Source organism: Palaemon carinicauda, chromosome 11, assembly GCF_036898095.1.
Source record: "Palaemon carinicauda isolate YSFRI2023 chromosome 11, ASM3689809v2, whole genome shotgun sequence".
Lineage (NCBI taxonomy): Eukaryota > Metazoa > Arthropoda > Malacostraca > Decapoda > Palaemonidae > Palaemon > Palaemon carinicauda.
This window is the reverse complement of record NC_090735.1, coordinates 88,760,357-88,775,194: the sequence shown is the minus strand read 5'-3', so window position 1 is coordinate 88,775,194 and position 14,838 is coordinate 88,760,357. Positions and strand designations below refer to the sequence as shown.

Genomic DNA, 14,838 nt, shown 5'->3' with positions numbered 1-14,838 from the left:
TTAATAAGACCACTAGACTGAAAAACCTTTTCATACAACTGGCCAGAACAGTTTGTTTTTATAAAAGAAATAGTATTAATAGTATATCCAATATACTACAGCTTTGAATAGCCTTAAAGTGTTTAGACTAACATATCTTTAAGGTATTTGCATCAAATACTTAGTCATTTGCTGTTGATTGACATTTCAGCCATTCAGATGGAACATATTTTATTATTAATAGGGGGAGACCATTAAATAACCGTAAATTAAACAGTAAAATCCAGTATCAAAAAAGGTTGACACTACTGCTCACTTTTTTTCTCTTTACATTAATGACTACCATAATCCTGTTGTATGGTTAATCCAATTCAAAATGTTATCAGTTTCAAGCCCAAAATATCACTAATTATTAATGAAATTTGTATTTTTTCTAGCTATACAAATATATGCCCTTTAGTAGGGGTAGATTCTGGCAAAAGCTGGTAACGGTAAATCAAAAAATATCAAGGTTCTGGCATCCAGCATCCAGTGTCCACCAACACAAGGATCTTATGAGTAGATTGCACTCATCCCCGAGACTTATTCCCATTTTAAGGAATTGAATCATCATTGATGTCAGGAGCAAGTGTCCCAGAATTAAAGACAAGTTGTAATGAGATTATTTAGTTTGTGGAAAACTTCAGGTCACATGGAGAGCGTCGAGATCGATGACATGTTTGGCCAGCTCGATGGCCAGAATCATAATGGAGACTCAGAACATTGTCAGATATGGACACCAGTGGATACTAAATGACAACTGCCAGAACCTCAATGATTCTTTACTAGCCATTCCAAGCTGTCGCCAGAATCGATTCGTGTAGGAACAAATTGTCACTTATTCATTATATACTATTACTATTATCATTACTAGCCTAAATCCCTAATTGGAAAAGCAGGCTGCTGGAAGCCAATGGGTTCAACCCAGGAAAATAGCCCAATGAGGAGAGGATAGAAGTTAATAAATAAACTATATATCAATTGTAATAGTAAAATCATTTAAAATATTTTAAGATCAATAACAACGTTAAAATAGATCTGTCATATATAAACAATCAAAAGAGAATCATATCACCCTGTTCAACATTAAAACATTCACTGCAAATTGGAATTTCTGAAGTACCATCGATTCAACTGCCTGGTCACAGCAGAAATAAAACTTCAAGAATACTATGTAGTGTTGAACCTTATGATGGAGAAGACTAGACTGTTAGAATTAACTGCACATCTAGTACTATGTACAGGATTGTACAATCTGGGAAGATCTGAATACAAACGAGTGTTAGAATTATGGAAAATCTTATGCAGCATGCATAAAGAATTAACTGAACGACAGTGCCACAATTAAACATCAAGATTAAGAATAAGAAATTTATTAGAAATTTTTGGCTAACAAATCACGATAAAGAAAGCAGCTGAAAACCAGACAGAAGAACAACACTCGAAATAAGGCAGAATGAAATAGTTAAAGAGCTTCTTCAGGATAGATTGATCCCCTAAAATGTATTACTTTCTCAATAAGACTATTTCCTGTGCAATTGAAGTAGACCAAATTTGTTTCTCTAAAGTAAATTTTAAAGCAAGAATCACACTTAAAATTTTAGAGTTGTATATAGTTAGAGAAACATTATTAATGCAGAGATCTGCATGTTGAGGACCCACTCTCCATGACATACTTTGAGTTTTGTTAGGATTCAAATTCATGCCCCATAATTTGTCCCATGCATTCATTTTAGCTAGATCTCTATTAAGGGATTCAGTAACTCCAGATTTACAATCAGGAGATGGAATTAATGCAAAGAAAGTAGCATCATCTGAATATGAAAAGTTTTTTTCTAGGCCAAACCACATATCATGAGTATATATTATGAAAGGTAAAGGGCTGTGCACACTACCCTGAGGAGCACCAGATATTACATTCCTAAACTCACTATGGTGTCCATCAACAATAACTCTTTGCAATCTATTACTTAAAAATTCAATAATGATTCTAAGAAAATACCCAACTACCAACTATTTGAGTTTGAAAACAAGGGCCTCGTGATTAATTTGGTAAAAAATAAAACTAAAATCAGCCTAATCATAGGAATTTCATGACCACAATTAAGGGATTCCTGTACAGCATTAGAAATTGTAAGAAGGGCACTACATGCCCTAAGGCCTTTGGGAAACCCAAATAGAAAACTAGGGAACATATTACAGTATTACCTTCAGCATACCTATTGACTTTAGTTAATATGGGATATATGGGGATTGGGCTGTCAAATCAATGTTAGAAATTTTTAGGTTTAATCTAGTTATTTGGGATATTGTTTTCTCTGTGCCTTTATTTCCTTTGATAATCAAGTCATGAAGGATCCGGCGCAGTTCAATATGAATGCTAGCGTCATGAAATTTAAAGGCGTATTCAATTTACCGGACGAGATAATTTTTCGGATATTAGGTTATTCCATCTATAGTACAGTACTGTACTCTAAAATTACTGCTAGATCTTTGCTCAGACAGCATCTATAATGTTTAAAACTCTTCCAGAAGCATAAAATTACTGCCAGATCTTTGCTAAGATACAGTACTTCTAGAATTGATGAAAAGTTCAAACTTTTGTGAAGGGGTATTTTTAATAACCTTGATGGAGGAAACATTGCAGCAATAATTTCTCATACTTTTAACAATGATGGTAGAATTAATTGTTTTCGGGTTATTTATATTAGAAAATCTTTATATCTAATGGCAAAGATTAAAAAGTATCAAATTATCCACTTAAAATAAAACACGAAATGTCTATTCATGGTTTGCTGTACAAAAGTACAAACCTCAGTTGGAGCAAGGACTCTTTATTATAACAGAAATAAAAACAAAACATTCTTTGTCATCTTTTCAGCAATGGGAAGATTGCCTAATTCAGATTAGCAGGATTTCATGCTATAGTAACAGGGTAATTTCAAGCTTACTTGTATCCCTATGAATTGAACCATGAGAATTATTCAATGTAAAGTATTACAGTATACTATAGAAAACCAAAAACTTTTGTCAATGATAAAACTTACTGAAAATGCCTAAGAAGAGTATCCTTATGGCAAGATCTACGGGGCACATGGGTGATCATCAAAGTGCGTGATGCACTCGTCAATGTTGTTGCCTCTCGAAGTTCAAGTTTTTTTGAGAAACGTCTAGTAAATAAGATTCCCATTGGAAGGAAAAGGAAAGCTAGTGTCACATGTACCCACAAGAGGCGTGATCTGAAAGGCAACAAAAAAATATGTTAAATGTAAAAATGACAAGTATTAAAGAATAATGGAACAGAGACGTTCAAATACAATATCTAACAGTTTTATAGTAAATGGGCATCAAGTGAAGGACCTACTCTCAACTATATCAGTACGAAATTCCAACTGTTACAATTTCATGAGGAAACAACGCAATCTTTGCTTTTCGATCAACATAGCTTTTATTTTTTTAATATGATAACTAAAACAATAGAACTTGATTACTGTGCTTTTGAAGTTGAAGATTTGAATTCTATAGTCTACACATATGCTATTTTTCATATTTGTTTTAACTATCATCCACATGAAGCTTGACCCTCCCCCCTCAAAAAATTTGTAATAGACACCCATGCATAAAGTTAAAATCTGTACATTAGGAAAATACTGTAAGAAATTTGTACATAGTACACTTATGATTGTCTTCATAATTAAATAAAACTGAAAAACTAGTGCTCTTTCTCTCTACTGAAAATCTTTAAAGAAAATTTACAGCACTACTTTTATACAAAAGTAACATTGCATTGACACATGATTTCATCATAAGACTTGTCATAGCAATTTTGAAAATTCAATCTTTCAAAGATCAGGTCAGCCAACCAGTCTCTTTCCAACTGAATATTTCAAATTTTACAGTACACATATAAACCATGGAGACTATTTTATTTGATTAAAATCATGCTAACTCATAACATAGAAAAATAATTGAGATGTAACAACTGGTACTAACTTTGGGTCAAGATTAGCTAAAGTTGTGTGTCCAAACTCCTTTTCACCACCTTCCAGTGTGCCTTGAAAATTGATAGGCAGCACTATGACTATGCTTACAACACACACAATCATCATATATATGATAATGTGCCGCTGAAAGGCCATATATTGAACAGCATCTTTCCCACTTTTCTCTAGGATGTCTTTATCTCTGAAAAATAAAAATGAGAAGCCATTATGAAATATATACATACATCTTCAAATGATATACAAAGTTAAGTTTTGCAGTGTGATATGAAATATAGGCACGAATAAGATTTTTTAATAAATCTTAAGACTGAAATGCATTCAACTGTGTACACCTTTCTAAACAATGATATGAACAGAATTTTAACAGATACAAATAGAAAAATATTATCATTCCATCAATTACAAATTCTCATTAATTTTTACTTCCCAGGCAATAATGGTACTTTAAAGCATATATATACATATATTGATGCCTAATATGCACACAGCAAAAGATTTAACGTAAAAAGGTATATTGACAAATGAACCAGGGCTCTCGGCAATGTTGTACGATCCATTGGTAAGTATATCGGTTACTGAGATAGGGAAAGGATACTTAGTATCCAAGGCTCAGCCTCCGCGTTTCTGCCAAGTCACCTGTTGGCGAAACAGGCATCCTCCTACTCTCAGCAGCGGGAGAGTGGGAACGCCAGCATCAGCGTTTCCCTCTCCTTACCCTCTTACCCCCGCCACCCTTCTTGAAAGATTCGGGCTGGGGTGTTTAAAAAGGCTGTGCAAGCACAGGTTTTTTTAGGGACAAGCTTGCAGGCAATCTCACAGGCTTGACTGTAAGCGAAAGTTTGGCCGCTGTTACCTACAAGGGACCTGAAGGAAACAATGCGCTGGATGAGGTAGTCCCTTGAAGTAGTCCTCCAAGATTCCACCTCTGTCACCACATAACTCCGAGGATGGAGAGACATGGCCCCCGCATCGACGAGTTCCTAGTGACGTCATCCCTGGGGTACCAAGTTTTGAGAAACGGGAAACCAAAGCATCCAATCTCTTCAAAACCCAGTTAACCCAATGGTTTGATGACTGGTGAGCCAGGAAGGCCACAGCTTTCACACCAGACAGCACAAGACTCCTGTACTTCTCAAAAGACTCTGGTGTTGATAACCTCATTGTCTTAGTGAAGTACGTCACTGCTCCTGGTCGAGCCAGGAAACAGAGTGGAGAGAGGCCAGGGAAAACAACTCCATTGTCACCGACTCAGAGCCACTTCATGGACCTTCACAATCCTTTTGGGCTCAGGTGGGGGACAACTGGACTTCCTGATACTGGGTTCACCACCATGCCCTCCACCACTAGCATTACCAAGAATACAAGGGACACTGGCACTAGAGGAACAGGGGAGCCTTATCTATAAGCTCCCTCAAAATAGTCATTGCAGGCCTACAGCCCTACTTGACAGACTTAAGGAAGCCCAAGACTTCCTTAGGTCAAACTCCTTGTCAGCAGTCTACACTGAGAAAAGTGAAGAGCTTCCAGCTTCTGAAGGGGTGTGGCAGACACTGGCGGTACCCCACAAACCACCAAACCCTGAAACGCCCGCCAATATCCAGTAATGTCTCACAACACAAAATTAATTTGTTCCGGATTGTCTTTCGTTTCATGAAAATTTTGTTTTACAAGTCACATTTTACAAACACTACAAAAACACCATATTAAATTTTATAACAAAGCTACAGTAGAACCTCAATGATACTATACAGCCAAATACATTTGAACCATTCAATATACCTAAACTAACTGTTAATAAATTAAGTATTTTTTAGAACATAAAGCAATAATAAATGGAAAACAATACAATACATACTGTAAAATACTGTACATATACAAAATATACAGTACCATATGTACTGTGCTATTATAGTTACCCTTACAATAGAGATACATTTTCTATTGTGTGAACTTGTTTTCTTCAAATTTTTTTAATGGGTGACTATTTTATTCTCGACCTGGCTGGTAAACCTCTTTTCTTATCATAAAACATTTTTCGTAATGCGAGTCAGAACAATCTTCGCATCTCATTTCGCAGCGTGAAAATTTTGTAAGCATTTTCTTTCGTGAAGAGAGGTATGACTACGTTCCAGGGCTCCTTGCTCTTCATGCATACTCCCCAGGGACTGAGCAAGGGGCACATGCATAGGGATGGTGGAGGCAGTCTCACACCCAGAGAAGACTGAAGCTGCAAAAGACTTCTTCAGTGTCTTCTTGGGCATTGCCAAGACAGACCCAAGAGAAGGCTTAGCTCACTTACTTCCCTTCATGGTGTACACCTGCCATCGCACAGGATGCCATGACCTTCACTTGGCGCATGGGGATGACTGCAAACAATCATGCACCCTACGAGAAGCACAGAGGGAGTTTGAATCTACAGCCGGTTAACTTATAAATCTGTAGCTGCGAACATTCTCCCCCAAGCAAGTACGAACATCTTACTTTACCTCCATCACAAGTCCAACAATGCATTAACTCCTTATAATAGAAAAAGAAAATGAAAAAGCTTGGTAAGGCGCTGGCAGTACATGCGCACTCGCCATGCCCGAATCAAAAGTGAAGCTATTAAGGCTGAGAAAGGGAATGGGGCTCCTCGCCTGCACCCTTCACCAGGTGCTTAACCACTCCTTATAGTCGTAACGTCTGTCTCCAGGTCGAGCTGAATCAATCTCCCTAGTTAAAGGATGAGGGTTTGTATGTTGCATAGGAACAAATGTAAAATATTTTGAAAACAATAGTACAGTATGATACAGTATGATTTACAGCCAAAGTGTGGTTGGAAGATTTTTTATTTTTTATTATGAATGAGGTAGGCGAGGAGGGATGTGGAGCCCAGTTCCTGGAAAACAGACTGAAAAGGTTTGGACATGTGATAAGAAAGGGTGAAGAGAAACTCAGTTAGAAAAGTAGTAGATACAAAATTAACAGGACAAAAACCCATAAGAAGATGCAGATGATCATAGAAAAAAGACAACAGAGGTTTATCTAGATATGATGGAACTTTAGGCAGGAACTGCACAGGATAGCAGAAAGCACAACATATTGAATATGAACTTTACAGGGGGGAAAAGTTGACCTAAAAATCCAAGATGTTTATGAGAATATCGAAGTATCAACACATGAAAAGTTTTATAACTAACAATTTTTACTGTATTTCTTAAATGAAAAGTGAGATGTAAACTGAATACTTACTTGATTCTAAACAGAGCTGGAATCCACGAAAGTAAACCCTTGTCCAGATGCACATTGAATTCCAAAGATGAAACTGAATCACTTTCACTGGCAATTTTCCCCATATCATTTTCCTTGCCATAGAAAAGCTGCGTCCATCTGTAAAACCATTACCAGTGATATGATTCAAAGAGATTGATTTCCAAAGAATCTTACTATTTCTATCTTAACCCTTTTAGCCCCAGGCTCTCTGGAAATTTCCAACCCTTAACCCCCAAGGTGTTATTTTTTCCCCAGCACATTTTGCAATATAGTTTTTTTAAATTGCTCTAACAGCCTTAATTTTTGTCATAGAGAGGTCGGGTTGGTCTCATTCTCTTGGAAAATGCCTGAATTTTCTCAAAAAATTATCAAAAATATGAAAAAAAAAAATTTATAGCATTTTTTTTTGCAAGGACGTACCGGTACGTCCATGGGGGTAAAGGGATGAGTTTTGTGAAACGTACCAGTAAGTCCTTTGGGGGTAAAAGGGTTAATACAGTACAGTACTTGACAATCTATCAACTGAGAGCTGCATACTGGTACAACTTAAAGTGTGTACAATCAAGCATACCAAACTTGTCTATTATGATATAATCTACATTTCTTCATAATCTATTACAAAATATGGATCGGAAAATTTAACGATAAGATGATTACTTTGGTATACTGTAGTACATAGGCACATACTAACAATGACAAATAAAACCTGTGTAAAATATTTACAATGAGTACTTCAACATCCAACTTTTGAGCCCCGTGAGCATGAAATTACTTTACAAATAATAGTAACCAGTTAAAAATATACTTAATTTTCTACTTACGCAAGATTCAATATCGATACTTTTTTTCAAAAACTCTTATCTATTTGAAAATAACTTGATCATGAATATAATTATATTAATACAAATTTAAATTAATTATCCATATATTTATAGTAATGATTCAACAATTCCAGGTAAGGTTCATGGTTAATTTTGGAAAAAGTACAGTACTATCACTAATACCATCATTAATCAGTTCAACAACCTACTGAAGTCCAATTTAAATTCTCTTCTCAAAGGAAATCACCAAAGATTACTGTGCGGAGAATCATTTCAGAGAGGGAAACCATAAAAAAGGGTAAAAGTTTCCTATACAATGACTACTGGAAATTTATCTAACTAGATATAATGTACCTGTACTTATTCTTACCTACTAGGACTACAAAAATATATGATTAGTTCTATTTTTCAGAAAAAGATCAATATTTTAGCTCTAATATTTTATCATCTCGTAACAAGTTTTAGAATATATTTCATGAATATATATTTTCCCGTTCGCTCAAAGATTATATAACATTACCTTGGGGTACTGTAATCTATTTTATTAACATATTTCTACAACTTGTACAGTACTTCAATTTCTACAAATATGTATACATGAATATAAAAAAAGCAAGTCAAGGTTGACATATATAAATCAAATCAATAAATAAGACTCCGTGTTCTTCAGAAGACCACACTCTTAAAACTAATTTTCCTTACCTTACATTCCTGGCCAAAAAAAAAGGAAATTGAATTACAATTAATTTTTAAATTCTAATACACGCAGCTAAATGAATAGAATTAATAATAAAAAAGGGATTTTGACGAAGGAAAAATCTATTTCTGGGGAGAGACCTGTGACGCCCGGTGAAGAGAGTCCTTCTTTACACTTTTCTGAAGGACTCTTTTCACCGGCCGTCACAGGTCGACCAAGAAAACATAACCTTTCACCTACCTTTTGAAAGCAAGCTGAAGCAAATCATAATACCTATAAGCATAATTAACCCATTCTCATGAGAGCAGCTACATTTCTTTCATGCATTTCCAATTACTGTACGATGAATATTTTGACATGTAATGTACACTGTACAGTACCTGTATGTGCAGTTTAATACTTCATGTGCTTTTTTATCATGTTAAGGAAATTCATACAACAGCTTTTTATGATTTTAAACCTGTTGATTAAGTTATTTCAAAATCTTCAAAACTTAGAATTCATAACATTCACTTTAATCATAGGTAATCTAATATTAATTTTCTAAAAAAAAAAAAAAGATTAAATTAGTTTCTACTTGCAAGTCAACCACTTGTATAATCAAATCATTAATGGTCTTTGAATGTTCTATAGCATGCAGTTTTTTCATCTAAAAAACCAATTAGCAGTAGCCCTACACAGTAACCACTTATCTCATTCTCATGTCGAATGGTATGATTAAAGAAAACCAGCAGGATTATTAAGGTGAAATTTAGTTTGAAAGATAGGTCTAGGTCTGTACTGTACAAACAAACCACTACCATCCTATATAAATCGTAATTAAGGCAGAAAGGTTCAAGCTGCTGACTTTAAAGTTTTAAAAGGTAAACTGTAGGTTTGGAAAGATCAGAGGTTGAATTGATATTGTATTGATAACTAACTGGGATAGTGAGTATTTTAGAGAAATAGCAAGGAACACAGCTCATGCAGAGACAGGAAGTTTTTTAGGCCTCATTAATACCCCATAAATAAAATGTTTTTATTAGAGCAATGCCTCATATTTAGGCAAATGAAGTCCATTTACCACTTAGGTGAGTCATATTGGAGTGCAACCCATTAAGTCTTAGGCAAGACATACTGGAGTGCAACCCATTAAGTCTTAGATGAGACATATTGGAATGAAACTCCTTAAGTCTTAGGTGAGACACATTGGAGGGAAACTTCTTAAGTCTTAGGTGAGACACATTGGAGAGAAACTCCTTAAGTCTTAGGTGAGACACATTGGAGGGAAACTTCTTAAGTCTTAGGTGAGACATATTGGAGTGAAACTCCTCAAGTCTTAGGTGAAACATATTGGAGAGAAACTCCTTAAGTCTTAGGTGAAACATATTGGAGTCAAACTCCTTTTAAGTCTTAGGTAAGAAGTATTAGAGTGCAACCCCATAAGTCTAATCTCAAGGATGCTATGAATACAGAAAAATACTAGATAAGGTAAGAACTACTGTACTGTATGAAGAGGAAGAAAAGTTTCCGTCTTCACCAGGTAAAGAAGATAATACCTCCCCAGTTCCACTACCAGTCGTAAAGAAAAAATACTTAAAAATCTAAGTAGTATATCCTGAGGTGAAACCAAGCAAAAGTTATTAGGTGAAAATGCCCAAGTGGCTACCATTAAAACATTACAGCACTGACATCAAGGATGTATTTAAAAAGTAAAGATGACTAATCTCCTGCAAAAAGACTCACTTGTTCTATTTCTCTATCCATTATATTAACACAAGCTCTCAAAACATGCAATTCAAACCACAAGGCAGTACAGTAGTGTTTCTGGAGACCTGCTTCCTGGGGCAACCTTTAAGGGAGAGCAGTTTAGACAAACTTTCCCTAAGATCTTTAAGTTCTAAGAAGGTAACAACAAACAGTTTAACTAGAAAAAAAATATCCTCTTCTAATCTTTTGAATGAGAAGCAAATGGATTGCAAAAATAGAAATGCAACAAACATAGCTATTTGAAATTTATGCCTTTACTAAAATGAGCCCCATTACTAAAAAGTGCATAAGTTAGCTAACCAATTACAAACAAAAAGAAGCCAGTAGATAAACATACCTAGTGTGAGAACTCGTATAAAGACCAGGGAAGATTCTTCAATACTAGTGACAGGTAATAATTAAGAGGCCTGAAAGTCTAGTAGGAAAATCTTTCACAAATACACCTCTAGTTTCTTTAACTCTGCTGAATTACCTAGTCTATCATAGAGATTCAGACAGAAGTAGCCAATATGTTCTTTAACACCAGAATACACCAATATGTGTCTTTTAATAACAAAGCAGAACTTCAACCTTAAACTTGGAAAATTTACCCTAATACAAAAAAAACTCAAATTAACCAAATCCCTAAGTAATACATTTGGAATAACAGTAAATATTTAACCACTCTTTAACTATATCTAAAGAAAAATAAGTACTGCAGTACCTAATATGTTACATTTTGCATCAGAAAAACACAAGAGCTAAAAAAATAAATCACAAATTACGCTTGCTAGGGATAGATGAATGGCAAAGAAGGAATGCTTTATAAGAGGATTGTAACTTCACAAATATGTATATTTCTCCTAACTAAACAAACCTGAGTTCCCTTTGATTAGGAAAGTGATTCAAGTGCAGCTGGAACTTGGCCACTTAAACTTATAACAAGGTATCGGCAGGTAGCCAGTAATTACCAGCAGGAGGCGGGGAAGGCCAGTCCCCTTGCTGGTTCATGGAACAGCCACTTTGCATCTGGGACTTTCGGGGAGATGATAGCGGGAAGTAAAGTTAAAGGAAGAATTCCTTTTACTGTACCAACCTGGCTGACTAAAATCCTGAGATTGCTGATCTTGGATCTGATTAGGTGCGGAGAATAGCATCCTAGACACCTTACAAATCAGGGTCGTAGGTAAAGTCTGGTTCTCAGCCCGGCCAACCAAGGCTGTTGCAAAAGGAAAACTTTTCTTAAGACTATTGAGTCTGTCAACTGAGACGTATACAATTTGATGGGCTTACACTTATGTACCCATCCTCTCCCTCATAAGGAGGATGTTGGTATGAACACTTCTACTCAACAGGGATAGAGAAGCTGTTAGCTAAAGGTGATGCTTACCTATATCTACACCTCTCCAGTTATACAGTATAGGATTCCAACAGCTAAACACCAGAGAAGGGGAAGAAAAGAGGAAAAGGGGCCCGACATACTCACCTCATGAATTACATTGTAAGTTTTCTTAGACATGATACTTTTGGTCCTGTAAAGAATCTAAGGTCTCTACACCACTTGGTGAGCAGCAATCACGAGCCTGAGTGAAAACGTGTCTAATGACCTGAGTGCATTACGGAAAATAATGAGCAGTAAGGGTGGTCTGATGCTTCCATACTCCAGCATCTAAAACTTGAGCCACCAAGAGATTTTTCTTGAAGGTGAGAGTAGAACCAACTCGTATGACTTACAAGCATGCACCTTAACTTGCTCTGATGCTCTGGGAGATCTAGGACAGAATGCTCTGTTAATCGTCTCCCAGAGCCAAAAGGTGATTTTATTTTCTATGACACTTTTACTCTTCCTGTGCTTATGAACAGGTTGTGCAACCTGGGTCAAGAAGCCCGAGTTCTTTTTAAGATAGTGCCTTAGCACTAGCTCATCTGGATTATCAGTTACTTCCTAGAGTAAAGATACTGTAAAAGATGAAAACCTGGAATCCAGGATCGACGGATATATATTTTTTGTTACAGTCATGAAACCAAAGATAAAAAGACCTGCCTCCAGTGTTTAGAATGAGAGAATGAATATGAGAATCTGTATTGACTACTAGCTTTGTTGAAGCCAGGACATGCAGAAACACTGTTTCCAGGGTAAGGTCCCTTTCTGAGGCTTGCCTTAATGGTTTGTAAAGAGCTGAGCTCTCTTAAAGGACTGCAACACCCTGGTTATATCCCAAGCTGGAGGTTGAATCTTACGTGGAGGACAGATCTACGCCATACTCCTGACAAGTATGGATAATTCCCATGATGAGAAAATATCGACTCCACTAATTCTCAGGACCTGCCTCAAGGCTAAACAATCCCTTTTAGGAGACTGAGAGGCAACTTTCCTTTCGTAGGTAAGCTAAAAAATATTGCCACTAGTGGAAACGTCTCTCCAAGAGAAACATCTATTTAATGGTACTAAGCACAGAAGATGGCCCACTTTACTCGATAAATGTCACTGGAGGATTTCCAGAGGCATAGTGACATGTCTAGTGCTATACCGCTCAAAAAGCCTCTCTTTTACAAGAGGAGCTGGATAACTTTCCTCTGTGAAGTAATGGGGATTCCACAGAGTTGTGGAACCCCTCCAGGTGGGGCTGACAGAGCAGGTTGTGCCACTGAAGAAGCTCTCTTAGAATTTCCACTAGCAGATACAGAAGATTCAGGTACCATTCTGCTTGAGGCCATTTCAGTGCTACTGTATTAGAGCCAACTTTAGGTCTTTGAATGAAAGCACTTTGTTAATCACCCTTTGAAGAATGCAAAAGGGCAGAAAGGCATAGAGCGCTGCTGATGGATCTGGCAATAGTGAGCAGTAGACTGGTAGTTTTCTGTTTTGGCTTGTAGCAAACATGTCTACTGTTGGGGAGCCCCACTAAGTCAGGAGCTTCATTATGGCTAAGGATGTAAAGACCACTATGACCCAACTATCTAACCCTTCCAACTCAACGTGTCTTCTATGACATTTCTCTTGCTGGGAATGGACTGGGCTGAAAGGACTGCTGCATTTGTGCACTGACACTACTATTTGACAGAGTTTCTGACACTGTGCCACCTTTCCTGTTGACATATGCCACTACGGTTATATTGTCATTCATCATTGCAATCAAGTAACCGACTAAAAGATAGAGGAAATATTGAAGTGCCAGGTAAGCTGCCTTCAACACCAGAACATTGATGTGAAGAGACTTCTCCTCTTGTGACCATTGTCCTGATGTCAGATGGCCCATAAGATGGGGCCCCCACCCTCTCTACGATGCATCTGTAAACAGGAGATCTGTATGGGACACTATAAAGGAGAATCCAAAAACAGGTTCTCTTTGTCTACTCATACAGGAGTAGTTTCCTTCTTTCCGGGAAAGCTATTAAATTCAGATGCGGGTGCGTAGATTGAAGGCGCGTGATTGTCGCCAACTTACGCTTGTCTTTATCAACCATCCCCCGTCCATCTGGAAGGGGAATAGGAGAGCAGCACACATCGCAGGTGTGCTTGTGTGCCGTACGACATGGCAAGTGCTTCTAATGAGAGTGCCTGTCATCATTGCTAAATTCATAATCATTGATCGTGAAATGTATGAAAATATTTCGCCTTGCGGAAAGTGCTGAAGAAGGCGCGTATGGATCCATAGGATCACGTGCACTGTTGTTGTGCGAGCCATAAGAGAATGCATATCAGGAGCGTGTAAAGCACAAATAAGGTTTGGTGGGGCAGGTTCCTCCACTCCAGTCAGGAAAGTGTGTGTATGTGAAGCAGCGCATTTATTGGTAAAGTCTACAACCCCTGTGTGCTTGACAGCATATTCCTCTTGAGTGTGCACATTAGTAGGGAAGGGCACGCACTACTCTAAAGGTTTGCAAGAGCGAGTGCGCTCATCATACCTGGAAGGGCTATGGAATCTCTTCCACGAAGGAGCGTGTTTCTTCCAATACTGATTTCTTCGTAGACCCCAAAGGATGTTGTAGAATTAGCAAAGTCGGAATCAAAGGCAGAATATTAGCCAGCTGCTCGAGTACAGATTGAAATCTAATGTCATGAGACATGGTCTTAATCCCCTTTAATGAAGCACTAAGGCTAGCCTTTCTCTGGAGGTACTACGGCTAGCCTTTCTCTGGAGGTACTACGGCTAGCCTTTCTCTGGAGGTACCTTAAGATGCATTGATGTTCAGAGGCATGGCATAGCATCGTCAACTAGCATTAAATCTGATTTAATAGGGAACTCCTCCCGAGGGAGGCGTTCACCTGTTTCGATAGGGAAACAAGCAAGTCTTCCTATTTCGAGATTTGTCC

The 14,838-nt window shown here is 37.2% G+C and overlaps 1 protein-coding gene across 3 annotated transcripts in view; it reads right to left on the bottom strand.

Moving 5' to 3' along the window:
• Window positions 1-14,838, bottom strand: part of Tmem63 (transmembrane protein 63) — a 187,041-nt gene that overhangs the window by 80,264 nt on the left and 91,939 nt on the right. For all 3 annotated transcript variants that reach the window (XM_068383170.1, XM_068383171.1, XM_068383172.1), the window contains 3 exons: window positions 7,254-7,391; window positions 4,012-4,203; window positions 3,066-3,257 (listed from right to left, as the gene is read on the bottom strand). In XM_068383170.1, coding sequence (XP_068239271.1) covers window positions 3,066-3,257; window positions 4,012-4,203; window positions 7,254-7,391 — 522 coding nt within the window. The remainder of the gene's footprint in view (window positions 1-3,065; window positions 3,258-4,011; window positions 4,204-7,253; window positions 7,392-14,838) is intronic.